Consider the following 26,504-nt stretch of genomic DNA (forward strand, 5'->3'; position numbering starts at 1 on the left):
GCTGGACATTTTTATTGACGTTCGGCCAAACCATCTGGCGTAGTATTTCAACTAAGTTTCTCGTCTTATATGCCTTTCAGATTCTTTAGGTAGCTTGAGAAAGGACTATGAATTGAAAATGTGAATGAAATTGTACCTTCCTTCAGTAAAGAAAAGATAAGAGTAAACCGAAACCTTAGTTGGTCTTGGTTTACCGAGTTTCCTTGCAGTCGCTGCAGTGAGATGGTTTTCCTATGTCCCATAAAAAAATAATGCATTTTCGAGGTTTAGAAAAGCAGCTAAATGCTACTACAGCAGCTTTTCTAGACCCCAAGCACGTAGTATTTTTTTACAGTACGAGAAAAACCACCTTCTTGTTGGCAAATATAATAAATGGTGCTAACAAAAAACATAGCATAAAAGGACACCATCCACCCCCCACAAAACGCACGCAAACAAGCACACACTTTTGTACAACAGAGGAATAAATGTGAAAGGAATTATATTTCCTGAAACCTCTTTATTTTCTTAAAGGTTCACAATTGTCTATGTATACGTACGCAGCAAAGCGCAGTTTCTGCCTAATTCCAGCGCTACTTTAATGTTTTTTCGTTTAAAACTTCTGATCGTAAAATATTGCTTTTTTTTTACTGTTTAATATTAATAATCATATTAACTTTGATCAGCCTAATCCCTTTTATGACCTGGACTTGAATACAATGCGAAAAGTTAACAGTTATCAATTGTCACGTGAATAATTTTTCTTCACACGTTTAATATAGGAAGCAACAGGAAATAGGAAGCAACACCAGGTTTTCGTGCTTAGTAAGTAATTCAACAAGTTCATTTTACAGTTTTGAAAACTCAATCCCCAACTGCTGGAAAAGTGACCAATATTTTTCGGCCTATGTTTTTGAAATGCTCCTAGCAATAAAGATAAAAATTTAACGAAACTAGCTAATCATTAAAACTACAAATGGATTCACCTCCTGGCAGGGCCGTAGCCAGACTTCAGAACAATACGAGACAAGTTTTGATCGCCGAAGGCGCGAGCCGCTAGGGGCGTCTGGGGGCATGCCCGCCCAGAAAATTTTGAATTTTTTTTTTTGCATTTCCCAAAGCATTTTTCCAATTTCCTTACGGGGATTATTTTCTCAATTAAACGCTTCTTAAGAAAAAGCCAAAATCAAGACGAGGCCAAGTGCCTCTTCTTTCCTCCTGCTAGCTACGGCCCTGCCTCTTGGTTCTCCTTTTCTTCTCCGGCATGAAAAACTGGCTTAAATTGTCAACAAGTTTTTCGGCCTATGTTTTCCAAATAAAGGTTCATTGTATTCCACCATAACGAAACTAGCTAATGATAAAGGTCCCCCTTCAAATGGATTCACCTCCTGGTTCTCCTTTTCTTCTCCGGCATGAAAAACTGACTTAAATTGTCAGCCAGTTTTTCGGCTTCTGTTTTGGCTGAAAAAAGGAAATAAACCATGCAGGTTTTAATCCACAGTCTGCAAATTATCGATTTTTCTAATATCTAATCGATTTTTCTAATCTCTCACAGCGCTATTGTATTGATTAATTAAAAGATTAATTAAAAGTAACAAGCAAGCTAATGTAGGTCTATGCCATGAAACAAATGTTTAACATTCTGTATTTTTACGTAGTTTCTGTCTAGAATTTTCAAAACGGAAATTATCGCATTGCACAAATGATTCTATATAGAAATGATGTCAGATGGATCACTGTTTTACAATGTATTAAGTCTGTATACAATTTTAATTTCTCAATACCTTTTCTCCTTTCCACACCATCATTAGCATGAGAAGACCTTGTTGACTGGACAGCTGCAAATTTTAAGCGTATCATAACATTATTATATTACTATATTCAACATAGCCGACAACAATTTATGGGTATTTTTTATGTTGGGAGGGGCTTCCATTATTTATTGGATGGTAAGCAAAGTCTATGGTGTTTCGTCCCTATCTTGAAGCAAAAAGTTGCATAGAGTAATAGTTTTGTGTTCCACATAAATCTCCTCCATCGTTTTCCAAGTATACTTTAAATAAGTAAATTGTGTGTTACTCACTATTTATCTTCTCCTTTTGCCACTTTATTGAATGATCGCGTTTATATGCTAGATGAATGTGGTAGACTGCGTCAAAATTTCGATCTGTTTTGTTTCTCTTTTTTTATTTCTTTGTAGTCAAAAATCGAAACTTCTGATAAGTTTCCCGTATTCCACGGGACCAAATGGTCTTTGTGTTTGTTTCGCCTGAAATTGAAATCACGTAGGGCCGAAGGAACACGGTCATTAATTTATAGCTTCAAAAGCTTCTGTTGCCTCGAGATTTCATCAAGAGCATGCTCGACAGTTTCCCTAATAATCGCTGTCCTAAATATCCTTCGTCGTTCAACATTAATGTAACAATACAATTCCAGATATAAAAAAATCTTTTTTTACGTTAATTTTCATTATTTTAGGTTTAAAAAGAAAAATTTTGCGCATCATCTCTTTAGCATTTTGTTTGCACGTTACACAAAGCGCGGACCCCTCGTTTAATCGCCTTGGATTCAGTCCCTTTATCGCGCGTGGAAGAGAGAGTTCAAACGGGGCGTCGTCCGACTTTCTTTCTTTTTTTTTTTTCTGAGTCCGTTCTTTTTTAATTTTTTTTTCTGATTTATTTCTTATCTTTAGGCCATTGCAGTTAAATTACTGGCTGCTTTGTGAGAAAAGTGTCACTCATGGCAACTTCCTGGCTTGTCTTCCTCATTTTCCCACTAGTTTTGAGTTACAACTTTGATGAGGACTATACTAAAATACTAATTAAGGCGTGCGAAGAAGCCAACAAGGAAATAATTAGTAATGGAGCGCTGCATCGCCCACAACTTCGTCAAGTCGAGGGAAATCGCAGGCGAGAAATAGCCCCAAAAGATCCCGTTTGTTTCAAGTACAGTCTGCCTTACATTTTGTGGGACCCGCTAAATCAGTTTCCAAGTTTATTCAAGGATGGGTCGAAAAAGTTGCTTTGCCCTTTGTGTTCCAGAAACGGTCAAAAGCAATTCATCACTGATACGATGTCATGGAAAGATGGCAAAACCAACAGACTTCGACCTCGCTTGATATTGGACGTTAGAAGCCCTGTCGTCCTAATTCCGAAACTCTATTCTTGTTTTGGTGGCCACAGAGAAATAGTCTCCTGCGATCCAGACATTCTAAAGCAGGTTCCAGAAGTGTTTGCAGAGTTTTTCACAAGTCATAAGTCAGGCGTTTCAAAAGATTTCCTACAGCTTTGTGAACAACTCTTAGATAAAGGTTGAGTCTTTCTTCAATCGAGGAAATGACTAAACAACGTTACGAGAACAATTATAATGAAATGAAAAGAAAATTCTTAACGAACATCTCTCTCGCTATACCACAAAACGAGGAGTCTCTTGAACTGCCAGCAGAGTACATTTCTTTTGAAAAAATGGATTGGCCATTTCCATCAGCGAATCTTTTAACAAATGCAATTTTGTCAAAGTTTGAGAGAGAGGAGACAAAATTTAAGAGGCTGTTTTCTTCTTTATCGGCCGAGTGGATCGCTTGCGATCATACTTACAAATCTGTCGCAAATGTTGGATATCACAGATCGACGGACGGAAAATGGATAAAGAAATACAAAGGCTTCTTCATCATAACTAATGAAAAGGGTCAGCCAGTTCAATGGAAGTTCACTAAAACTGAGCAATTCGATGAAGTTAAAAACACTTTCACTCAACTGTCTGAGCGGCTCAAAACTCAGGAGAAACAGATAAGTGGTATTTACACCGACACTTGCTGTAAATGGGCAGGTAAATTTTCAAGTATCTTTCCTGGTGTACCCGTAAAGCTGGATCTATTCCATGCGGTGCAACGCCTAAGCAGCACAATCCCTAAAAGGACAAAATATCGTGCAGAGATACTTCGTGCATATTCCTTGGTGTTCAGGGACCCTAAGGATTTAGGGGAGCAACGTTTGCTTAATACTCCCCAGCCAGAGGTTCTTATAAAAAACTTGAGAAAGTTCGAAACGGAATGGAAAGGGAGAAAGGATAACAACGGGCACTGTCTTTTAAATGGCGATGCGATAAAGGAAATTAAGAACATTGAAACGCACATGGTCAGAGGATGCTTATCAGGTATTCCTCCTGGGTGTGGTACGAACAGAAACGAACGCTTAAACAAACATGTAAACGAATTTCTATCAACTAACAAAATCGGTGTTCCTCTTGCTTATGCGAGGTGTTTTAAGTTGTTTGCGCAGTTGACGAGCATGAGGGAAAAGACGGCAGAATACTTCGCACTTTACGAAAAACTAAATGAGACATCAACGGAATACATGGAAACATTCGCCTTTGAAGGGGATCTTGAACCAAATTCAACTGAGGTGGACACACGTAAGAAATGGAACATCAATTATGTCGAAGAGGAAACCATCGAATCTGTAGCAAGGTATATACAATCCCTGCTTGATGATGAGAACGATAAAATACAATCAAACAACTGTCATTCTTACATTCTAAATGAACCTGCAACGATGCAAAAAAGGCTACACATTTTACACGACAGCATATGCTTGTGGAGAACGCAAAATTATTTACAGCGCAAATTTGGTAAAAAAATTGCAGCGTTTCACTCTGTACTGCACGATTAAAGATCTGTGAGAATCGATTTAGATGCTGATGAAAACGAATCCAACCATTTGGACTGTATGGAAGTCGATACCTCTCCCGTACAAACATTGGCGAACGCCAACGGATTCGAAGTCATATCAATCGAGGGGGATGGCAACTGTTTCTTTTCGGCAGTAGCTATACAAATTCGAAGACTCGTACAGGAAAATAAGATGTCTAAGCTCTTGAGCGACCATCTGCAGAGCCTTGGCATAAAACACGAGGGCGCTGTTTTCGAAGACATTAAAGATATCTTGAGGGCTTTGATAGTGGAAGAATGGACAGGGCCATTTATGGAAGACTACCAGCAATTCTTCGAAGATATCAACGTGCAACAGGAGGCAGAAGAATTCTTGCGAAGTGGTTACTTTTCCAGCAGTTTAGGAGATTCAATGCCACTTGCCATGGCAAATGTTTTACAAATGCCCATTTTTATTCTAACGCCACATTATCTAACACCGTTTATATCAGTCTTTCCACGTCAGCACGCGGACTGTGTCCAACCCCTCATGTTAGCTTATGATAACACTGGACCAGGGCATTATGATGCACTAAAAGTTAAAGTGAACCAAAGCGAACAGACGGATACTACATCTGGATGCAGAGAAAATGATGCTCGTACGATAAACGGAAGGCCTGATTCGATCTGCCGTTGTGGCATTAATGTTAAAGGTTGCACATCGTTAAAAAGATCCTACAAGAGCCGCTGCAGATGCATTGCTCTCCGCGCAGAGTGTTCGTCGAAGTGTAAATGTCGTGGCAACTGTGGAGGCGTCGAGTGCAAAAAGAACATAGCTACTGATCAGCCGTTAAAAAAGACAAAGAAATCATGGATAAGGGGACAGCATCCCATAAAATCGCCAGCTAAAAGTCAGAAGAAAACAGCAAATTCTAAAAAGGCCCTCTTAATGTACTAGAATATCTCGTAATCTTTGCGATAGTAAATTATGCTATGTCAATGGGGTTAAGTTACAGCTATGAACAACTTTCACAACTATATAATGAGATTGTCGAATTAATTAATGAGCACGAAAACCTGATGTTACTCCCTATTTCCCCACATACCCAGAAAGAAGTAGAAAATATTATTAGATGCGTGAAGAAGAAATATCAACGTGACCATTGATAACTATTAACTTTCCGCATTGTACTCAATTCAAGTTCATAAAAGGGACTCGGTGATAACAGTTAATTAGATTTTTAATGATGATGACGATGATGATGATTATTATATCTTCCAGTCAATGAAAACAATACTTTATGATAAAAAGTTGTAAACGGAAATATATTATTATATACTTGGGCTGGAATGTAGGCAGAAATCATGCTTTGCTGCGTACGTTGATAACTGTGAAAGAAAATCAGTACGAAGACAATTAGTAAGACATTAAAAAAATGTATGCTGAATTATAGAATATCTACCTTAGGGATGGATCTTAAGAAAAATAAAGAGGTTTGAAGGGGCGTGATTCCTTTCGCATTTATGTGTGTGTGTGTGAGGGGGGGGGAAGGGTTGTCCTTTTGTGCGATTTTTTTTTTGTTAGTGCAATTGGTTTACCCTCTGTTTTATAGTTGCCAAGTAGAAGGTGGTTTCTCGTGTATTATAGGGAAATGATGAACGCTTGAGGTCTAGCAAAGCTTCTAGTGTAAAATGTTTCTCGAGGAGAAAAGAACTTAGACTGACTTCAGCGAATACACGCAACCTCGGTAAACTAAGACCAACTGAGGTTTCGGTTTATTCTTTTTTTTCATGACATTTTTATAAATGAACGAAGATACCATTCCATTCATATTTTGAATTCATAGTCCTTTCTCGAACTACCAAAAGAATCTGAAAGGCATATAAGACGAGAAACTTAGTTGAAATACTACGCATTCAAGTTAGTTAAAGTGGTCTGGCCGAACTTCATTAAATTCTCAAATTCACCTCTAAGCGCTACTAGAGTCCAGCTTGTTCGCAAAATTATTTCCAATCAATTTGTACAGTTCACAGCGCCAAAAATTCAGTGTCTCGTATTTTACATCTTTACCTTTCTTTTGGCACCGTATAACATTTCAAACAAGTACAACCTTGTTAGCGGGATCGTGCTGTTTGATAGGTCAAGTTTAATGACAAAACAAGGGAATATTAAGGCGAAGTCATTTAACAAAATTCGACAAAGAGCAACAGATACCGTAAAATTCCGGTTATAAGCCCTGGGCTTATACAACTTCGTAAGGGGTTTTGGGTGGGCTTATAAGCGGAGGGGCTTACAACTGGGGGAGTATATAAGCGGAATAAAAAAAATGTTTCGAAACAAGCCACAGCAGTGTTGATCGAAATACGTTTTTAAGTTAAAAGTCAAAACAAAGCAACATTTCGCCCTGTTCAGTACTGTCATCCAGCAGAGGGGGGCTTATATCCGGGGGGGGGGGGGGGCTTATAACCGGATGTATTTTATTGTTTCCAGGTAGATGGGCCTATAACCGGGGGGGCTTATAAACGGAATTGTACGGTACCGTGACAGATACCACAAATACCAAAGACACTACAAATACTACTGCTACTACAATTACTTACTACAGTTCCTACAGACACTACAGTTACTAGTTAATACAGCAACAACAGATGCTACAGTTAGTATAGATACTACAACTACTACAGGTACTACAGCTACTACAGCTACTACAGATACTACAGCTACTACAGCTACTACAGATACTACAGCTACTACAGCTACTACAGCTACTACGGCTACTACAGTTACTACAGCTACTACAGCTACTACAGTTACTACAGCTACTACAGTTACTACAGCTACTACAGCTACTACAGTTACTACAGCTACTACAGTTACTACAGCTACTACAGTTACTACAGCTACTACAGCTACTACAGCTACTACAGTTACTACAGCTACTACAGTTACTACAGCTACTACAGTTACTACAGCTACTACAGCTACTACAGCTACTACAGTTACTACAGCTACTACAGTTACTACAGCTACTACAGTTACTACAGCTACTACAGCTACTACAGTTACTACAGCTACTACAGCTACTACAGGTACTACAGTTACTACAGCTACTACAGCTACTACAGGTACTACAGTTACTACAGCTACTACAGCTACTACAGATACTACAGCTACTACAGATACTACAGCTACTACAGATACTACAGCTACTACACCTACTACAGATACTACAGCTACTACAGATACTACACCTACTACAGCTACTACAGCTACTAGAGCTACTAGAGCTACTACACCTACTACAGATACTACAGCTACTACAGCTACTACAGATACTACACCTACTACAGCTACTACAGCTACTACAGATACTACAGCTACTACAGCTACTACAGCTACTACAGCTACTGCAGCTACTACAGCTACTACAGATACTACAGCTACTACAGCTACTACAGATACTACAGCTACTACAGCTACTACAGCTACTACAGCTACTACAGCTACTACAGCTACTACAGCTACTACACCTACTACAGCTACTACAGCTACTACAGCTACTACAGATACTACAGCTACTACAGATACTACAGGTACTACAGTTACTACAGATACTACAGCTACTACAGCTACTACAGATACTACAGCTACTACAGATACTACAGGTACTACAGTTACTACAGATACTACAGCTACTACAGCTACTACAGATACTACAGCTTCTACAGATACTACAGGTACTACAGCTACTACAGCTACTACAGCTACTACAGCTACTACAGCTACTACAGCTACTACAGCTACTACAGCTACTACAGATACTACAGCTACTACAGATACTACAGGTACTACAGTTACTACAGATACTACAGCTACTACAGCTACTACAGATACTACAGCTACTACAGATACTACAGGTACTACAGTTACTACAGATACTACAGCTACTACAGCTACTACAGATACTACAGCTTCTACAGATACTACAGGTACTACAGATACTACAGCTACTACAGCTACTACAGCTACTACAGATACTACAGCTACTACAGGTACTACAGCTACTACAGGTACTACAGCTAGTACAGGTACTACAGCTAGTACAGGTACTACAGCTACTACAGCTACTACAACTACTACAGCTACTACAGCTACTACAACTACTACAGATACTACACATACTACAGATACTACAGCTACTACACCTACTACAGGTACTACGAGTGGGAGAGTGGGCAATTTCTACATTCATACTGGAGTGGGATAATGTATGAGAAAACAGTGCGTTATAATGTATGCAGGTTATAATGTATGCAGGCAGACCTCATTTGCATTTAGTGACTGCGTATCATGAAATTGCAACCCCCTGACCCCTGACTCGTCCCCAGTCGTCTTTTGAGTCCGTCTTGAGTTGACCACTGAAAAGAGACGACTGGGGACGAGTCAGATTCAGCCCGGCCTTCCCACCAGCAAAAGGGTTTTTCTCATATACGCAGATGGTGACAGAAGATTGACTTTCAAGTCTTGCCTACTGGCTAATAAGTGAGCGAATGGTTTCACCCGCAAAAAAAATTCCTGCACAAGCAACTGGCGTAAAAACATTTCGTGCAAGCTGAAAATCTTCGCCCCCCCCCCCCCCCCCCCATTGCCTTTCTAAGACTTCTATAAAAGGTCCGTCCTTTAATAAACCTGACTTTTTCCGGGATTTGGAGGATCTATCATTGAACCACTTGTGACGTCATCAAGTTGTTATATGAAGTGGTTACTTACAAAGCATGTTATTCTGGTCACTACTACTGACAAAGTTTTAACAAAGCATGTGACGCAGGGCAGAAAAACGCAGACGACGCGGAAAATATTGGATTTGCAAGCGCAACAAGGGTGTAAGAAAAATCTGCTGTGTTCTAAAGCAATAATACAAATTCCTGCACGGTTGCAACCGTACAGTTTTAGTCGTGATGGTTTTTCACGTAGTATCAGCCTTGTTTGTTGTCCTGCGACGAGAGACGGCTGTATTAGCAAAACCCCCCCCCCGGGGGGGGGGGGGGGGAGGATAGACTTTCTCAAAGTCCTTCGAGGCGCTTTTGGGGGGGGGCCAATGCAACTTTGTTTGGATAAGTGGGGAAGCTCTGGCTCGTCGCCAGTCGTCTTCGTACGGCGCGAGGTGAAAAGCGTGAGGTGGGGGTTGGGAGCGAGCGCTTTCCACTTCGCACCACGTTCTGTATGAACACGACTGGGGTCAAGTCGGTGGGGCGAGCTTATCTCTGAGTGGGGGGGGGGGGGGGGGGGGTGGAGGGATTATAAACGACATAAAAACCCGTTTGAGATGAGCTTACAAGAAAAGACTGAGATATTGTAACTACCGGTAAGGTGATGCTAACACATACGGATGGTTGGGTGACACAACTGAATTAAACGTGAACGCTCGAAAATGACAGCTATTACTGGAAGTAGGCTCTTACCGAAGTGCTGTAAAAGATGCTAAGAGTCGTTTTTGCCAAAAAGTGTAAAATTGTAAGTGCTGTATGCCTCCTGATGTATGATGATGATGCGGACGGTCCGCTTGATGAATGCACTGCGAACTTCTCTCGGCGACTTTCACAATGTGGAGTACACCGAGCCCTGCCTGGCTGGGATCGTCCGATGAGTGATGAGAGGAGAGTGTGATGGATGGGGAAGGCCGCGACCACACCTATCCAGGCCTCGGCGAATGAGTGATGGACGAGAGGTGCAGCACAAGTGGGAGAGCCGGAAGCGCAGAGGCCGGGAGCCACGGACGTGTGACGAGCCAGCCGCCTGGCCGCGGAGGCACTGTGAACTGGATTATCACTCTGCCTCCCATTCCATTTCTTTCTGTCGTTAAGTAACCTAAAGCATAGAACGTCAGCAAAAAGGCAGTCATTATTAAGTCCTTATCGGGGCTATATTGGTGATATTATAATATAGTATTTATTTGTTGATTATTCAATTAAAAACCAACATTCACGTGACGAGAATTTCTTCTGATTTCTAAACTTGAAGTCTCCGCTCAGAAAGTGGCTTATATCTAAAACGTACAAATATTAATTAAATGTTCTGTAAAACTTCAACCAGGTGATAAAACAATAACTGGCACTTCGGTACAGTAAATAAAAAGGTCGGATTCCTTCATGTAATAACTTTCTTGTCTTTCCGCGCTTCGCTTGTCAAGGAAGAGTTCTCTTCAACATCCTTTCGTTTGTCATTTTTCTCGTCTGTTTTCTGTGCATCCTTTTCACTGCCGTCCTGTTTCGCATCCTTCTCTTGTTTCACGCTTCTTTCACTTTCATTATCAGCGCTATTTGTTTCTTCCACATCGACATCTTCTTCACTTTCCTCTTCCTAATTAAGAGCAAATGAAAGCAATATTGTCTCATAATAACCAAAGCACCTAACTACTAGTTGTTTAGTGTTCAGGGTCTGTTGAGTGCGCGAGAACGCAAGGAGAAAAATTAGCGGGACTCTGATAGTCGACCAATAGACTTACTGAGGAAAACCAAGCTAATATACAATGGGAAATCTCTTCCGGCATTAACTTTTTTGAATGAAACCAAATTGTAGTTTTGACACGAGTTTAACCAAAAGCGAATGATTCCCTTTCGGATTGATTCATTCCCCTAAGGGGGGGGGACACTAAGCACAATCTACCCCACACTGCAAGGGACGCTAAGTACATTTTACCCTACCTTACAGGGGACACTAAGTACATTCTATCCAACACGCAAGAGACGCTAAGTACATTTACCCTACCCTACAGGGGAAACTAAGTAAATTCTACCCCACACTGCAAGAGACGCTAAGTACATTTTACCCTACCCTACAGGGGGCACTATGTACATTCTACCAAACCTGGAGAATGAGACACTAAAGTAAATTTTACCTAACCTGAGATCAGGATCTCTTTTTTTGAAAGGGAGAAGTACGATTCATAGGGTGGGAGGGCATGATCGCAGGTTACATTTTACCCTACACCGGCTGCAGCCGACCCTACATGGGTGGGCCTGTGAGTAATCTGCTAACCCACCCCGCAGGGACCTCTGTTTACCAAATACATCTCTAACAAGGCTTACCGACTCGTCACACTCCTTGCAGACCCACTGATATCCTCGTGTCTTGGGATTGGCCTACATAACCAAGTAAAGTTAGGCTTTGATAGAAGAGGTAACTGCTATTCATAGCTTCAAGCGAAGTTACTTGTATTATCGGCCTTTGGGGGATTTTGTTAGTCACGCAATGCAGTCTGACACCCAGATAAACACAAGAAACGATACGTTACGGTTTTGAAAGGGATGATTCTTTAAAACTTCTCAAACTCACTAATTATTCATGAAGTCAGCAGCCAATAAATGATGAGCATTTATTGTCAGGTGGATGAATCTTGATAGCCAGTGAAAAACACAGCATCAAAATCTTGAGGGTTTTGACCCGAGATTAAACACTTGCATTTGTAATGAGATTTTTCTGTAACACAACTCGTGAATCGGAAACATTGTAGCACAAGTTGTTGTTCTATGCGTTGCGTGACCATTTAAACAACGGCGTTGAAGATTACTATTACTCAGTTATCAGACTGGTTATATCAAAGCAAAATATCGGTACAAATCATAGCAAATTAAAATACTGCTTACTTTCACCGGAGGATCAAGACAGTGAAAGTGATAACACAGTTGACAATTGTCACACCTGCAAAAATAAAGGCACAAAAATGAAAGAGTGGAATGTATACAGAGAAGTGATAAATGGAACAGAGAAATCGATACTTTGAATCTCCAGCAGCGTGATTCATGGGAGTGATCATCTACGGAAAATGCCTTGACAAAAAATAAAATTCTCCCAAACAGATTCAGTATTTTTTTTAATGTTGACCTTTACAGCACACGCAGCTTCTGTTGAAAAATTTAGCTTCAATTTTTCATCATCATGGAGCTAAATTAATCTTCCCCGATCTGTCAGTTCCTCTGCATCAACTGATTTGAGAATAAAAAATGCAAACAAAACAAAACAACAAAAAAACTGAATGGAACAAGTGTTAATATGTTCTTCGTGATTACCTAATGAGCAAAATAAGATCGGACCAACTGGTACGTCATGTAGTAACACATGATTTATACCTGACAAGATTGGCATTAGTGCCACTCTGTTTACACACAGTGCATTCAGTACGAACATCTTCTGGCTTTTTCTTTTTCGCTGAAGCTTCAGTGTCCTTATTTACAGGGCGTCTTCCTCTTTTTGGTGGTGCAGACTCGGAGCTTGATTCTAATTTCGGTTTCTATTGATGAGTGCACAAATACATATAAGGAAAATCATGAGCATAACAGCATATGAAAAATACTATAATCAGTTATAGTTTGTGAAAAAATAGAATTATATGAGGATGTTATAATATGTGGAAAATATTTACCATATTTTAATTCCCGTTTCTAATAACAACGATAGTTTATCACAAATGTTTAAGAATTATCTTTGGATAAGGTGTGTCTTCTTACAGCACACCCTACTGCTACATGTCAGTTGCAACAGAGGTAAGACAGGGGCTCCATAATAAACTTAATCCACACGGTATGCACTTACTTTGTTAGCATCTGTGCTGCTCTCATCACTTCCTTCCTTCACTGGCGCAGGTTTCCGTTTGGCTGACTTGTTCAGCTTGCGCTTTTTAGACTGCAAAAAGCCGAACACAAAATACAGTTGTCAAGTGATGAGTGGATGACACCAAGCAAGCCATTTACAAGACGGTGTTACATTCGGCAACTGGACGCGAAATTTTGTTCCACGTAAACAGGCACAAACAGTCTAATACAGCAAACTGAGTTATGGAAAAACTCGCGAACGTTTAGACGAAGCAGCTGTGTAAATATGAACAGTAAACCAGCGTTTCTATGGCAGCACCTTATTCCACCCTTCTCCCACATGCCATATCCTGAACGCTTGAGAGCCACTGTCAGTGTTTAGGGCTACAAAGGGCTTTTTGCCCATTTCCCCGGGCCTTAGCAAATGGAATCGTCTCCCAGTGAAAAAACCCTAACCCTAACCCTACAGTGAAACTTTTAAAAATATGATATCTAGCCATTTTAATTATTCGTTGAAAGATTTACTTCATAGCAATTACTATTTTATTTATTTTCATATTATAGCTAATGTGACTCCCTAACGGACTTTAACCGACTTAACAAAATATACATAAGGATCCTCTAAACTTTGCTTTAAGAATAACTCCACGGAAACACAGAAAACGTTTTGTATTTCTAATTTTTTTTTTAATTTTGTAGCGATCGCAGCGAGGCTGAAACAGAACAGATGTGTGTGTGCCTCACCTCTCCCTTGTCAGGAGTGAATTTGGTAGGTTCTTTTATGACTCGTCTTTGGCGGCCTTGAGATATGGGTGTGGTGTCCTGTGGATCAACTTCCATCTCGTCATCATCATCACTGGGGTCACATTCTGAACACTGCCTGTTGACAGATAATACTTCACATGTTAGTCAACATCGACCAACGTACCTGCCCCCTCTCTTCCACTAAGAGGCTTCTTTTTTAGGGAAAAAAGCTCAAAGAAAGTAGTTGCGTTGTACTCTGATTCAAGGCTGGCTACTGGGCAAGATACTTTACTCACACACAATGTCTTCATCCATTTTAGCAGACATAACACAATGCTATGGGAGGGGAGGGGATAACCTTCCATGGACTAACCCCCCATCCAGGGGGGAATGTAATAGCTCTAAGTGCTTCATGCTGTGGAAACCAAAGTCATGATGAACTCTTGTGAACATATATATGTTTAATTGTATATCATATTTATTTTTTGGTAAAAATGTGTGTGTTGTTGTTATTAACATACTAATCTCGTTCAAATGGTCCATTATAAACAGGTGTATTTTGCTTCAGCTTTATGCTGAGTGAGTGAACTGTATTTTGTTTAATAAACTTAAGTGGTAAACAATTCATGGATAATTTCTCGTTTGTCCACTTTACATTCCGTCCTATTTCATAAAAGATCTTGCTAGCGATAGAAATGGTCAGAGGAAGCTGTGCAGACCGTGCCACATTCGTGTTTGCAATCTGTTTCAATCAAGTTTAGTTTTGACCATCAGTACTCCTGTCTGACTGCCTTGTTTTCTATCGTTTCAAATGAAAATTCTGAAATAATTTCAAGAAAAATATTGATGAGACAGATTCACATAAGCTAGAGAGATCTCAGGCAAGAGCAGATCGGCCACGTGTTCTTTTGCATTCTTCACTCAACGTTTAAGAGACAGATCCATTACTTACCAAAGACATTTGGCTGACCGCTTGGGCATGCGTGTTAGAGGTGGATCGACACATGCCAGGTGATAATGATGATGACACGTGTCACACTGTACTAACTGATGCTGATTCTCAGTTGTTTTACAAGTCGCACACCTGACAAACCAAACACAAAAATCAAACTTTTAAATCTCCATATACCTCAAACGAAACCGTACTGAACAAGTACCAAATAAATTGGTGGATCGCGCTTTTATTGTTCTTTCCAGGTTTATACAAGTGAACTGATCCTGTAGTGAAGGATTCTCCATAAACTAAACCATGCACGCCCAAGTTAGTACCTGTACATGTACATCGCAGGAACCGACACAAGATTCATAATTGAGATCAATTTTCTTTGTTCTGTTCTCAAAAGTCTGTTTACTTTGCGCATCGTTTATCGTGTTTTTACATGAAATTAATGATTCACTGTTAATAAGGACCGCTAAGGTACGTTAAGAAATTATTTATACATCAAATTGTTTCTTGACGTTGGACGACTCGTCACGCTAAGTGTTATGCAAATATCTGTGTGTTCTGGTCACGCGAGTCACGTAACCAACTACTTAAGTTACACGACTTACATATGCAATTTGATTCGCTTCAATGGTGTCTGTGAAGCTGATTGTTTTGGCTTCTTGGGTTCCAATATGGCAGGCTTAGCTAGATCCTGAAAAAAAAAAAAAGATAGTCCATAACTGTATTGAGAGACCACAAACATACAGCCATCGACGTCATACACTTATTTAGCAAAACAACACTAAGGAAAATCAGTAGAATATATACTACCTTGGCTGCCAATTTGCAAAGGAAGCGGTGGAATTTTGTTGATTCTTCTCTCCTTTCTTTGATATCTTCAGCAAGAAGCTGAATGGCTTCTGTCAACTGAGAAAGCAAATTGCATGAGTTGAACACGGACCAGTACATGTAAATGCATGTCACGCTATTTTGCAGTAGCCTGCAGAACAGGCGGTTTATTTTGCGGGTCGAAGCGCGAAGTGCGAGTTTTTATTTTGGGGGTCGCGTGGGGGCGAGCGCGAAGCGCGAAGGAAAAATAATTATTTATTTTTTCCATCGCGCTCCGCGCTCGTGGGGTCGCGCTTCGCGCGACCTTGCAATATAAACCGCCTGTTCTGTAGGCTATTTTGCAGAGATCTACAAGCATGTCACGCTATTTTCCAGAGAGCTACAAGTAGGTCACGCAATTTTGTATTCTTTCTTGAATACCAGCTCGACTTACGGAATCTATTTATATTCTGTCTGTGCTGCTGTACAGCTCTCTTATATTTCTTTTTCAAAAACATTTTGTGCTTTTGTTCGATCACTCAGCGTTTTGCAAAGAAAAGTTATTCAGGTTCTCAAAAGCAATGTATTTTTAACTCTCAAATTCCCATAAGTGACAGGATAGTAACAGAAAAAAAGTTACACATTGCCAAACACAGGTACAGCAATGAGAATAAAGAACATCATCCAATAGGTGATATAATTGCTTTGATGAATCAGCAAATTAACCAAATGCATGACAATCAAAAAAGAGAATTAATATTTAAACTGTGTAACCTCATGATACTTTTCTCTCAAGTGTTGCTCCTCTTGCTGCAGTCGCTTGTTATTTAACTGAAGCTCTTCCTGACGTTCCTGCATTTCTTTCAATCTGGCACTGCGATCTGACACACAACAAACAAGTTTAACATATTCAGGAAATGCCCAAGAAAGCACAGTTAAAGAAAAGCAGAGTATCATTAAAACCAGTGAAAAAGAAAATCCTCAAATCAAGTGGAAATAAGGGAAATCTCAAAATAAACAAAATTAAATATTGTTACCATGGTAATAGTTGACAAACTCGCTGGTGAGAGCTGGTTGAACAAACCACTTCCGGCGAACATTCACAACATTCTGGGTCTGGGAAAGATAGGGATGCAAAAATGTTACACTACAGTATGTCACGACAGGCAAGACAACTTTCCTGTGTACTGTAGAGCCTAAAGATTATAATGAATTAAGCATTTGAGTACCTTTCCTGTGTACTGTAAAGCCTATAGATTATTACGAATCATGGCCGTAACTAGACCGTTGCCATAGACGAGGCAAGATCTTGCAAGGGGGTTCTGGCGACATATCCTCCAGAAAATTTGAAATCTAGAAGCTCTGGAACTCTTTCTGCAACATTTTTGATAAATTTTTTCCTAGAGAAAAATCAATCTTATTCAACTTGGGAATATTTTTCGAAAAAAACAAGAAGAACCTCGTCTTGCCTCTTGCTAGTTACAGCCCTACAAATAATCATTTGAGTACCTGTCCTGTGGTGTAGCCTAAAAGTTGTGCTTTCTTGAACAGCTGTCGACATGCTGTAAAAAAAGAATGAACAAAATAGCTTTTAATTACCAGTCATTATAAAATAGCTGGGATTATCACATGCAGCTTGAGAGAGTTCACCTTCCAATATATTAAAATGATTGTCAGTATTGCCTAAATAATGTGCCATCTACAATGTAGGTTCCTTATTCAGAGCTTTGACTGTTGTAATATTAACCTTACTTACACTCTGATAAAGATCATGGTACATCATTCAACTCACTAGAAGAAGTTAATATTAAATATTAACACTGCCAAAAATTGTTACTTTTGACTTTGACAAATCCTTTTTTATAAAACATTCCTTATTCCCTTATTCACAATGAATACAAAAGATTTTCAGCAAATTACTTAGACTAGTTAGCAGAAGTTGCAAATTTCTCACCTCCAGGACACGTGTTCAGTAGTCGTGGAATCTTCTCTGAGGGAGCTGTGAGAGGAAGGCATGAAAAAATTCAGATTGATCAATATGCAAGGTACATGTGAATGTGTCCGTTTTCAATAAATTAAGAGCCTTGCGTCTGGATTCAGGGAAGTACCAAACAAGTTTTCTTACAGTCATTGAAGAGTTATCTGATGTATGATTCTTTTATTTGTTATGTCAAATTGCAAAGTGCAGAGTGTTTGACATTAAACAAAGCCTTGGTTATCAAACCTCACAGTTGAGCACCTATTTATTATTCTATTATTATACTATTTATTACCTTATTATTATTTCTGTGGACTTTCCAATACAAATTAAGCACTGAACAGATTTAACAATACTCTGTTGTTTGTTTGATACTTACTGTATAATTTTGGCAGATTTTTTAATCTCTTGACCTGAAAATCCTGGCGAATAATATCTAAACAGTGCTTCACTCTTTCCTGTCAATGTAAAAAAAATTCCAAAACAGTTTGTTTGCTTGCTTACTCCCCCAAATAATTCTTCCAAACCACCCAAATGACTCAATCTTGATGAGGAAAATAGCTTAAATTGACATGGGTATTGCAGTCCTAGTCTATACCTTTTCTTCTGCTGATCGCCTTTCAGCTGCTTTCTTGTAGCGTGACTGGTACGCTAGCCATGTTCGTCTCTAAGAAGAGAATACATAATTAAGACACCTGTGATTTTCCTTGCTGACATGGCTCTAATGTGAGTAATTTTACCCAGTGTATGGCACTTTATACCTTGGTGTACCCTCTCACGCTAACCAATCCTCAGTTTTAACCTTATTTTAGATAAAGCTGCAATATGGTATAAAAGAGTGATAAATGATCGTCGCAGTGAATTTCCAATTTAAGCAACTGGAATAAAGAAGCCTGAAAAAAAAAAAAAAAAAATCAGGGCTTTCAGGCTTCTTTATTCCAGTTAATTAAATTGGAAATTCACTGCGACGATCATTTATCACTCTAATATACATCCGCAGTTCATAAATGAATCATTTCACATACATTTCATCAATATTGTATAACTTCAACATTTTGGCGGTGATCGTACCCTGCTTGCAGTTGTTCTTTTATCTGCGTGCAGCCTACAGTGTGCAAATAATGGATCTGCAACATCCTGCAACAATACACAATAAAACAGTAATGTAAAAAAAACTGAACTTTTATCATAAATAAGAGAACACAGAGATAACACTTGCTCAATGGGAAAGGAGCATATAATTTTTACAGAAAACCACAGCCATGTACATACATATATACTATTCTTGTCAACACAGTCATTTTCATTGTAAATAACTAACTTCTCAATACCTTATTATAGGAAATTAACGTGAATTTCAAAAATTTGCGTTAATTTAAGTTGCATTAATTTTTGTAAACGTTAATTTCCGCACCGTTAATTAACTGGAGCGTTAATTTCCATGACCTTAATTTCCATCATTTTGGCCCCAATTTCTCGATACAGTCCAGTCATTCTTGACTCCTAGGAAAAGGCATTATTTCATCAGTGTAGAAATCTGCCAGTATCACTGAAACAGTTACTGTGAAGAACACTCAAGTCGGTCAGTTTCCTTCGCCTAACGCCTAGTGTTGAAATAAACTTATTCCTGTTGTCTCAAGAAGTTTTTTTGTGTGTAAGTCGCGTTAATTTCCTTCATTTTGAAATGTTATCCCCTCTTTCGCATTAATTTCCTTTATTGGGAAGTAATTTTTCCTTCAATTCGCATTAACTTAAGTCGTGTTATTTAAAATACCTTAATTAACAAAAGCGTCAATTTCCTATAATAAGGTATACGCAGATGTTTTTCAGTTGTATTGTACCTCATCACATTCTTCTGGAACATCGGACAGAAGTCCATACATCTGAGCACTACAGAAATATAAAGAACGCAATGTAATTGTATGTGTTTTGAGGTACAAGGTGTATTTGAATGAAACAGATTTTGAGTAAGCTCTGTGTTAATATCATCATAGAAGCATATGGTAATGGTTTAACTTGCTAACATACACTACAACACTTACCATGTAACATGAAAATACGTCCTGCACATTCCAGCATCACATTCAATACACACACCTGTCCTGCAAAACCTCTCATCTTCACAAAGATTGCAATCCTAGTCCGACAAAACAAAATCAATCATAGATATGTTTTCACCTGGAAATTTGCCAAAAAAACCTCTTAAACTGTAACGCCCTTTCAGAAAATATCCATACCCACAAGAAAGGCCACTGGAAATTCCAAAGGGGTGGGGTCTCAAAAGCCAAAATTTTTAAAGGAACGTATAGGGTGGGGAGATTCAAACCTAAATACCTTCTGTGATAGGGGTATGGATATTTTCTGGAACAACACAATATGCCTACCATGTATTTTTTTTAGAATGATTGACTAATTAAAGGGTTATTTAGTAAAACAGGTGATGTGACATTGTTATGACAAAAAGATAAAGAATTACCTTTGCACCCCACTTGTAGGGTGGCACCTCTGATAAAGTGACACATTGAAGTTGCTCAGGTTTTACAAATGCCACGTCTGGAGTATAAAGAGCACACAGAAGATGAACCCACCTGGATAATTGAAACAGTACGTTAATACAATGGCCATAGTTAAGGAAACATGTTAGTCTAATTTAATGCATTTAGTGAAACCAAGAGAGTTGGGCTTCCTGTGACCTAGTCATGCCTTTGAGCTTCATAAAATCCAGAGTTTTTTTTCCAGGATTTTAGAACGACTAGGGGTTATCCTGACTTGTTCAAAATAGTCTGTTAACAATTATCATGTGGCTGGTTTTCTCTTGGTCTCTGAGGGGTTCCCCTTGTTGCAAGAGTTTGAACACCATAAAATATAACAACAAATCAAAATTGAAAAGAAATCTGTTCTCCACTTACTGTCCTGTATCTGTTTCCTTAAAAATTCCACCAAGGTTTGGGCACAATTCACAATCCTGTAAATTAAATGTAAAGTATATAATAATTACAAACCACAGAAGTTGATGTACTCAACTTAACATATTTCAACAGTAAAATCAAATGCTGTAATTCAAGTCTGTGTTAATAAACTAACCGGTTGTACTCCTATTTTACAGGCATCACAAAACCACAGTTCTGTGGGTGAATCTGTGTCGTTACTCTTTCCTGAATCACTGTCCTCGTCATTAATACCATAACAACCTGCAATATTTGTTACATTACTCAATACAGTTGTAAAAGTGGAAATATGTACATGAACCAAAGGAATGAAGTGAGATTACCAATTACATTTAAATTACTATAACTGAACTGTGCATGTATTAATAGAGTTGTTTTCACTAAGTGTAGAAAGTAATTCACATTTGTATTGGTTTTGTATCACTACGTTCAGTGATTGGGTTAAAATACTCATGCCACTTTTTTATCCATCAGAAGTACAAAACTAAAACCAATCATGACTCGCCTGTGCAAGTTTTCCTGTGCTTTGTGCCAGCTACATGTATTTGCTTTCAGTTTTGATTGGTTTACTGGATATTTGTTTGTGTTCTTTGTGATTGGATAGGTAAGAGTGATTACGTTGGTTTTGGTTTTACAACACTTAATTTGTACACATGGGTACCTAATGAATGATTCAAATTACTGTGGGAGGGTATTTGAAATTTGGCTTTGGAAAAGTAAGTTACTGTAGAACAAAGTCAAAGTTACACTTCATACAGATATCATTTCAGTGATAATAATACCTTCATGGACAGTGATACCACAGTTGTCACATTCTATTATCTCATCTCCTTCGTCACTGTGAGCAAAATAATCCAGATAGAGACATTGATGTAATACAAACAAGTGACTCCATCATTGTTTAATTATAATAATTATTTCATAGCACCCAAAATTTATGTTTGAAAAGAAAGAGAAAATTTATTTAGGCAATGATGATTATGCTGCTAACAGTGGTAACTATGACAGTGTACCTAGTAAATACATGCATACTGCAAAATTACAGAAAAAAGATACAGTCAATTATCTCACAACAAATGAAAACTTTGCAAACAAAATATTAACTGAGTGAAAAAGACTAATATTAAACATCTTAAAGCTTATTTTACTTAACAGTCTCAATAAACATACTGTGCTCTCTAAAAAATTCCTTTATACGGTAATTATTCTAGAGCATATGGTATAATTTTTTATTTAATATCCAGAAACTGAAGAATTATTGAGAATCCTATTCGACAATTTGTTTATGTTTTATCAAATCATTTACCTGACATCATCTAAGCAGACTCCACAGATTAATATGTCGACTTTCTTAGATGAAGCAGAAACTTCACTTGATGCCTGCAGGAAGGAAAGAAGTTCTGTCAGTCGATCATATTCCTTCTTACAATTATAGCAAATACAAATCAAAGTGCATTTAGGAGGCCTGGTCAACTACTAGGCAAAATATAACGGGTGCCATAATCCTGGGGTCATAATCAACTGGGAAGAGTACTTTACTAGTAACAGCTATAATGAAACAGACAAATTATTTACCACAGAGCTGGGTTGACTTGGGGCTGCAGTCTTAGTCTTGGTTTTCATAGCCTGTATCAAGTCTCCTACAGTAAGGGCGCTGACTGATGTCACACCTTCACTTTCATCTTCATCATCGTCATCATCATCACTGTCATCATCATCACTCATTTCCTCCACTTGTTTTGTAACTTGACTTCTGCCTGCATGCTCTGTGACATCATTCTCTTCCTCTGAACCAGAACCCACTGAATAATAAAAAGTTATATATATTTAACAATTATTCACCGAAGTGGAGGTGAATAGTGAAGGTTATTTACCGAGCTGCGAAGCGGCGAGGTAAATATCCACCACATTCACCAAGTTGAGCAACACTGAGGTGAATAATTGTTTTAGTAATTATACCACATAAGTTGAATAACTAGCGGACTAAAACATCATTTTCGGTACAAAAAGCTATGGGCGAAGTCAGTTTGTTTCTCTTTAGCTGCTCGGAGGTGAATAGTACTTTGCTAATCACCTCCGAGTTAACCAATCAGTGCTCGCGAAAAGCACTATTATCTATTCACTTGTGTGGTATATACTAAATATATTTATTTTTTTGGTATTTGGTGTTCTCGCCTTAGAAGTAATTTTGAAAATAAAGTTATTGAAGTCCATGTTTCCTGTATCCTAAGAGTCATAAGGTTTTAACCCACACTTCCCTATTAGGTGGACCTTTGTGGCCCATGGGGCAGTGCAGATGCACCCATCACACACCCTGCCTATGGCCCTGTATGTCTTCACAGGAGCTTTGAATGGAGAGGACATTTTTGATAATGAAGGAATGACTGAATTAATTTTAATTAATGAACATTTAAGTTACTTTCAAGCTAAACACTGGTTAGAGTAAGCAGTGCTGCAAATAACAGGCGGTCATCGGACTTTGGCCAACCAAAGTTTGCCCATGTCCAACAAAATCCCAATTATGGTCAGACAAAATGTCCGGACAATTTTTTTGATTGTAAATCATTTTACGATGAATAAAAATCTGTCCGACCAAATTTTGTTTTGTCCGACCAAGATGATGTCCATATGTCCTTTCAACTGAAAAAAAATATTTGCAGCCCTGGTAAGAGATATTACAGAAGAGCTATTTCTAATCGTGCGACATCAACTCAAAAATGAACTTGATTTGTACCTTCATCATCATCATCATCATTAATCTTAAAATCTTCATCCTCTTCACTGTCTTCACTATCCTCTCCAAGAGCCAGTTGAAGGAGAGAATTGTTCCCTGCTGGTTTGATCTGCCTTTTGTTGGGACCTCTGTTTACTGCAAAAAATAAAAAGTGTGTTGCCTACTTGCACAGCAATAAAATGATGTAAAATCACTGGCCATTTCTGATCTTTGACTTTGTATTTTCTAGCATGCATCAACAAAAAGGTGGGAATTTAGATATTGATAGAAATGGGTTTAAAATGAAAAAGGTTAAAGCACACTTTGCTTGGAGTTTGCTCTCTTAAATGGTCGGTGACCCCTACTTTTTTCTTAATGGATTACTTTTGTTAATTGATATCTACGTTTTACGAGAAAATGAATAAATGGCACGCAATGCATGCAGAAGCGATGACGTTTTACAAAGGGTTTTAAATCCTTTTAGGAAGTTTGTCAAAAATTAACGTAAATTAAAGTTCAGTGGAACACTGCTTTATGGCACCCTCTTAATAAAAATAATACGAACAGTTTTGTTTGCCCATACATTTTCTCTAACATTAAGTTAATAATGGACAACAGACCCTTTCAACTGTGACCCAAGTGAAACGCTAGCGCTCTCGTACAAAGTTTATTTCGCTTTACGCACTTTTCGGTCACTGCTTATATTATCTTTGCACCATACATTTTTCCATTTGTAACGATTATGTGCTTATTGCATCTCGTTAGAAAAATGAAAACGTGGAAGTTTGTTTTTATTGTCCGACTGACGTTTGAATTACGCTTTTTGAGCTTTTCATTTTGCCGTACGACAGTTTTTAATGCCTTTTTTCAGGGTTATGTCTTACAAAAAGGATATCAATACTATGAATAATTTTTGTAACAGACGCCCTTCTATAAAATGTGACTAAGGGTGCGTTTCTTTAGGAAAATCCAAAATTGGATCATTGATCTCAGATCACACAGATACTTTGCTCCCAAAGAAAAGAAGAATCTAAAATGGATTTTTTGCCATGACAACCCCGTAAACACATTTCGCACAGAGCATAAAATATCAGCACAAATTTATTTTTAGTCAAATGTATTCTAGATAAAATAATTTCAGCAATCAAAATCTTTTACAAAAATCACACGTCAAAATAGTTCTTCTTTAGCCTCAAGCACAGTGTGGCGAGAAAGCATCTGAGAGCGAAGAATGTTTGCGAAATGATCAATGCAAACTTCACTCGTGACAATTTCAAAAGGATACAACTTCCGCAGTGTGGATTCTTCAGATCATTGATCCAAGATTAATCCATTTTCGGATATACCAGTAGGTAAAGAAACGCAAAATCCGTTTTTGGATCAAGAATCCGGATTTGGATTTTTCCCAAAGAAATGCGCCCTAAGATCGTTTGCCTCCGTTCACTAATCTTCGATATTTTTAACTACAAGCCTTGTAAACACTGCTGAATTACGCGCGCCAATTTTTCAAAATAAAGGTAGTTTTCCACATGCTTTATCTCTGAAACAAAGTCGGTGACCCCAACTTTTTTTACATTTCTGAAACAAGTTACTCATTATCTGGCCGCAGTCAAAATTTTAAAAAAATCTATCGAGTAGAAAATTTTGGCGCGAACGTCCTTAACAGCGTATAAGCTTGCATAATCGGGGACATTATTATGAAACTAGCCCTGTGTGATGTGATCCACTATTTAATCACATGATACGTCAACTCGATGACATTCCAGGCCGTATCTTTTTGGCTCAGATCCAGTCTTATCTACCGTCATTGATCATTTGGACCCGAAGTTTCAGTATTTTGGGAAAATTTGGTGTGGTTTGTGGTTTTGTAGCGTATTTCTGTGTGGTTTTGCAGTCTTCGAAAAAAACTCACATCAAACACACATCCCCCTCAAAGAGGCTGGTGGGGAGGGTCGAAACCAAGGTTGTGTATATTGTGTCATTTTTTAATCTTTTGATGCAGAGTAATCTGGATCACATATTTTTTCTGTTATAGAAATTCCACTGATACACAAATCCAGCTGCGAACCATGCATGAAAAGCATTTGTCAGACTGATGACAAGATAGAATCCAAACCAAGCTTCACCTTACAGGTAAGTCACATTTAATTCTAGAATGAAAAATCTTCAAAAAGTCATCTGACCACACATAAGAAAGTTTCCATACATTTGTCTGTTGAACATCCTGCAGACTTGACAGCGTTGAAAAGAAATCATTCCATTATTTGACTCCTTTTTCCAGTTTTCCCCCATACAACGAACACCGTGTTTACAATTTGAAAACAAAATATTACAGGAATACATTTTCCAAACGTTAATTTTCTTTTCGAGCATCTTTTGGCATTCAAATTCTAAACATTCGGTACCAGGCTGCTACTTAGTCATCTGACCCGCACAAGAGCACGTTTACATGATAATGAAAGCCCAGAAAACGAAAACACGGCACACGCAAACACCACATGTTTTTTCTATTTTAGCTCAAAACAACTGGCCTTCACTTTAAGAGAAAATGAGCGGTTTAAAAGCACTGCGCGGACGAAACTTCAAATTCTTTAAGGCGGTAAAATATCGATCGCCATGCGATATACACGATGAGCAATATTACAGCATAATCTCAAGATACCCCTTCACTGTATCTATCCTCACTTTTAAATGATAGCACGATATTGCGCGGGAACAAAAATGTTATTATGACCGAAGTAATACTTACAAATGGACTGAAGAAAACCATCACTCTCCGTTCTGTCTTTGTCCGCCATGTTTGACTGTCTGTCAAATGCGCAAAAGGGGTGGGTACTAAGCGCTGACGGGGATAGTGGGAGGGTGGGTGGGGGGTTTTGAAAGCATCGACCTCATGGATAGTCCTCAGAGTGAACTTGCCAAAGTGTAATTGCTACTTGTATTAGTTCGTCCATAAACGAAAAGTTGACAGAATAAATTGTTTGCAAACAGGTTTGTGCACCTGTTTACCCCTCCAGGTAAATAATGGTCCTTTCAGCCCCACCTGGTAAACATGGATGGTGCAAGAGAAAAAAATCTTGCAGTGAGTTATGTTGGTAGAAATTTTTTTTGCTAATATCAATATATAATGCGAAAAAAATTTTACTCAG

General features: G+C 38.5%; 1 protein-coding gene and 1 long non-coding RNA gene across 2 annotated transcripts; both read right to left on the reverse strand.

Annotated features, from left to right (window-relative positions):
• Positions 1-524: 524 nt before the first annotated feature.
• LOC144661600 (uncharacterized) lies at positions 525-8,995 on the reverse strand. The gene is made up of 3 exons (XR_013572315.1): positions 8,952-8,995; positions 1,764-1,817; positions 525-1,440 (listed from the first exon to the last, which is right to left on the reverse strand). It is a non-coding gene; the product is annotated as an uncharacterized LOC144661600 (long non-coding RNA).
• A 1,528-nt stretch (positions 8,996-10,523) lies between these two features.
• On the reverse strand, positions 10,524-26,174 carry LOC144660078 (PHD finger protein 14-like). Its single transcript, XM_078520634.1, has 26 exons — positions 26,105-26,174; positions 23,377-23,511; positions 22,218-22,444; positions 21,949-22,022; positions 21,425-21,480; positions 20,779-20,885; positions 20,604-20,659; positions 20,171-20,282; positions 19,737-19,831; positions 19,536-19,584; positions 18,766-18,831; positions 18,293-18,361; positions 18,074-18,152; positions 17,671-17,715; positions 17,226-17,278; positions 16,754-16,832; positions 16,491-16,597; positions 15,720-15,815; positions 15,515-15,600; positions 14,916-15,047; positions 13,964-14,099; positions 13,221-13,310; positions 12,758-12,918; positions 12,275-12,329; positions 11,717-11,770; positions 10,524-10,988 (listed from the first exon to the last, which is right to left on the reverse strand). The coding sequence occupies exons 1-26, from the start codon at positions 26,151-26,153 to the stop codon at positions 10,776-10,778; spliced, it is 2,481 nt and encodes an 826-aa protein (XP_078376760.1). The 5' UTR covers positions 26,154-26,174; the 3' UTR covers positions 10,524-10,775.
• Between the last annotated feature and the right edge of the window lie 330 nt (positions 26,175-26,504).

This window comes from Oculina patagonica, chromosome 7 (assembly GCF_052425735.1).
Source record: "Oculina patagonica isolate OP01 chromosome 7, crgOcupat, whole genome shotgun sequence".
Classification (NCBI taxonomy): domain Eukaryota; kingdom Metazoa; phylum Cnidaria; class Anthozoa; order Scleractinia; family Oculinidae; genus Oculina; species Oculina patagonica.

What these genes read in the sequence shown, in the direction of transcription:
- LOC144660078 (XM_078520634.1), bottom strand. Translation starts at nt 26,153, where the DNA reads ATGGCGGACAAAGACAGAACGGAGAGTGATGGTTTTCTTCAGTCCATT. An exon ending in TGGTATCACTGTCCATGAAG is followed by an intron (nt 20,886 to 21,424) that starts GTATTATTATCA and finishes CAAATATTGCAG; the next exon opens with GTTGTTATGGTATTAATGAC. An exon ending in TAGGCTACACCACAGGACAG is followed by an intron (nt 16,833 to 17,225) that starts GTACTCAAATGA and finishes TATCTTTCCCAG; the next exon opens with ACCCAGAATGTTGTGAATGT.